Below are 2,534 nucleotides of genomic sequence, written 5' to 3'. Positions count from 1 at the left end.
ATGAATACCAAGTATTTTCCTAAAATGGGTACTAAAACTCCAACTAGTGCTAATATGTAAGTTTTTTGAAAAAGTCTCTTTTTCTTCAGGCACACACTTAAAGGAAAAGAGAAAGGGGAATGAAAATTTCTTGAATAACTTTGGCAAAAAGGTAAATATGGTGAAGAACAGTTCATACATATTTTCTACAGACCACCAGGCAACCCTAAAGACCTCTAGATTCTCCCCCACCCCCATGACAGAGTATCCAAAATAATTTCTTTTTTTTTTTTTGAGACGGAGTCTTGCTCTGTCGCCCAGGCTGGAGTGCAGTGGTGTGATCTTGGCTCTCTGGAACCTCCATCTCCCGGGTTCAAGCGATTCTCCTGCCTCAGCCTCCCGAGTAGCTAGGACTACAGACGTGCGCCACCACGCCCAGCGAATTTTTGTATTTTTAGTAGAGACGGGGTCTCACCATGTTGGCCAGGATGGTCTTGATCTCTTGACTTCGTGATCTGCTCACCTTGGCCTCCCAAAGTGCTGGGATTACAGGCTTGAGCCACCGCGCCCGGCCATAACTTCTTCTAAGAATGTTACAAACTAATGTGGCTCACAACTACCACATAATCAAAAGTTTACTTTCTCCTTGGATTATATAACTAATTTTCTCAATAATTTTTTTTAAAACAGGAAATCTATTATGGTCAACCCACAATTATCCAAGATTGGAGTTATGCAAGTTAAAAATAATCTTTTTGATGCTTCCCACATTCTCAGCTCTTTAGTAAACAAGGAATACACAAAATGTGAAACTGAAATTCAAGTATTTGGGACAAAGAAAACAGCAAAAAGTACTTCTAGTTTAAGTTTGGTTAAGGGAAAGCTAATTATTTGTTATGCGTTTATACACGTTGCACCCATTTTGCTGTTATGTGTTATTGTCAAGTTCCTTAACTATAGTAGAAGTTGTTACTACTGTATTGCCTTATGGAAACTGTAATACTTTCAGTGAGAATATCAAACCTAGGTTTGTTTTTCTTATCGTAGTGTAATAATTTAAGTCAGGTAGTAAGAAAAGGAAAGATCCCCGAAGTAATTTTTTTTTTTTTTAACTCGAAGGGATCTCCCAATTTTTCAAAATCAAGTGTATGGATCTTGGCATAGAGACAATACTCCCCTGTCCCCCTTTTGAAGAAGGGAGTTAATTTTTGTCATATTACCAAGGTTTTCATTCATTAGGCAAGGCGTCTACCAACGAATCTTTTCCAGATGCATTATTCCCTATGGTTGGTTTATTTTCACTTAATTTATATGAGATCTACTACCGGTAGTTATTCTCAACGTCAACCAGTCATCTTTCCCTGGGTCTGAAGTCTAGGATCCTCAAGTTCCCAGAGCGATAACTACTTACAAACCCATAATCTGCTCAATAGCTCTGCCCTTGCAAACAAAAGCTTGTGATGGTTGGAGGCCCCGCGCGAAAACCTTTAGGTGTTCAAGGACCTGGAGTGGCCGCCACGCCATACTAGCCTATTTACAGGAGCAGCCACAGGCTCGGGGAGACTAGAACCCGCATGCAGTCGGGGAGGAGCCCTGACCCAGCTAGACCAAGCAAACCGGCGCTTTACAAGCTGGCCAGCCTCTGGAGGGGTGCACAGAGCGGGGGGGCGGGGAAGCAGAGAGCCCCTAAAGGGCATGAGTGGCTGGGAGGGTGGGCAGGACAGGCTAAAGTCCATGGAAGCGAGGTGCCCCTCGTGCACGCCTAGGCAACCCGGTCGATGCCACAGGCAGGTACCGGTTCAGGTCGGAGAGGTCGGTCCTCCCAGCCCTCGGGCGCTCATGAGAACGCCTACTGAAGCGGCTCCGAGAGATGGAGACGCACGCCACCGCCACCCCCACCCTGTTGCTTACCGGTGCTGCAGCCCCACGAGTCCCAGAGTGATCACATGCGGCACATCCAGCTGCGTGGGCCACTCTCCTGAGGCGATGCACCCAAACACGCCACATTCCTCTCGAACCCCCAACTCCTCCAGCTCCATGTCGCCGCCGAGAGCACGTGGAGGGACCTGCCGCTGCGGCCAAGGTGTAAGCACCAACCAGCCGCCAGCTCGGCCCGTCGAGCTCAGAAGCTCGCGCTGGTCGCAAGCGCTTCCTTCCCGAGGCTGGCCCCAACTACTGCGGCGGCGCGCGCTGTCCCTAGGTGGCGTGGCCAGCTCGGCCCTGCTCCGCCCCCTCCGAGCCCACCAACAAGCGAGGGTGGAGGGGCGGTCCCGCGGCTGAGGGGAGGGGTCACGGATGCTGTAGGGTGGAGCTAGTTTCCCCTAAGAGCTGTCTGGAAAGCTGTATTTGCTGCACATAGAAATCTCCGTTATTTGCCGGCACCCAACACTAGCGTAATGGGAATAACGGACTTAAGGTCATTTCTCTTTCAGAGCATTTAGCCTTCGTATTCTCTTTCCTACATGCTTCCCCCCAGGCCGTCACGACTTGGTATGCTCCAATCTCTGAGCCGCTCCCGCCGCGGAGAAGGGGCCCGGGTATGCGAGCTTCCTCAG

The 2,534-nt window shown here is 49.2% G+C and overlaps 2 protein-coding genes across 2 annotated transcripts in view; one reads left to right on the top strand and one right to left on the bottom strand.

Annotated features, from left to right (window-relative positions):
- PPAT (phosphoribosyl pyrophosphate amidotransferase) overlaps positions 1-2,171 on the bottom strand; it is a 45,100-nt gene extending 42,929 nt beyond the window's left edge. Inside the window, exon 1 of the mRNA XM_011961240.1 lies at positions 1,891-2,171. Coding sequence (XP_011816630.1) covers positions 1,891-2,018 — 128 coding nt within the window. The 5' untranslated portion in view covers positions 2,019-2,171. The remainder of the gene's footprint in view (positions 1-1,890) is intronic.
- PAICS (phosphoribosylaminoimidazole carboxylase, phosphoribosylaminoimidazole succinocarboxamide synthetase) overlaps positions 2,017-2,534 on the top strand; it is a 42,437-nt gene continuing 41,919 nt past the window's right edge. The window contains exons 1-2 of the mRNA XM_011961261.1: positions 2,017-2,235; positions 2,456-2,516. Of these exons, the coding sequence (XP_011816651.1) occupies positions 2,017-2,235; positions 2,456-2,516 (280 nt within the window). The remainder of the gene's footprint in view (positions 2,236-2,455; positions 2,517-2,534) is intronic.

The sequence above is a fragment of the Colobus angolensis genome, unplaced genomic scaffold, assembly GCF_000951035.1.
Source record: "Colobus angolensis palliatus isolate OR3802 unplaced genomic scaffold, Cang.pa_1.0 Scaffold54, whole genome shotgun sequence".
In the NCBI taxonomy this organism is placed as follows: Eukaryota; Metazoa; Chordata; class Mammalia; order Primates; family Cercopithecidae; genus Colobus; species Colobus angolensis.
The sequence above is the reverse complement of the archived record's forward strand: the minus strand, read 5'-3'. Positions and strand labels throughout refer to the sequence as shown.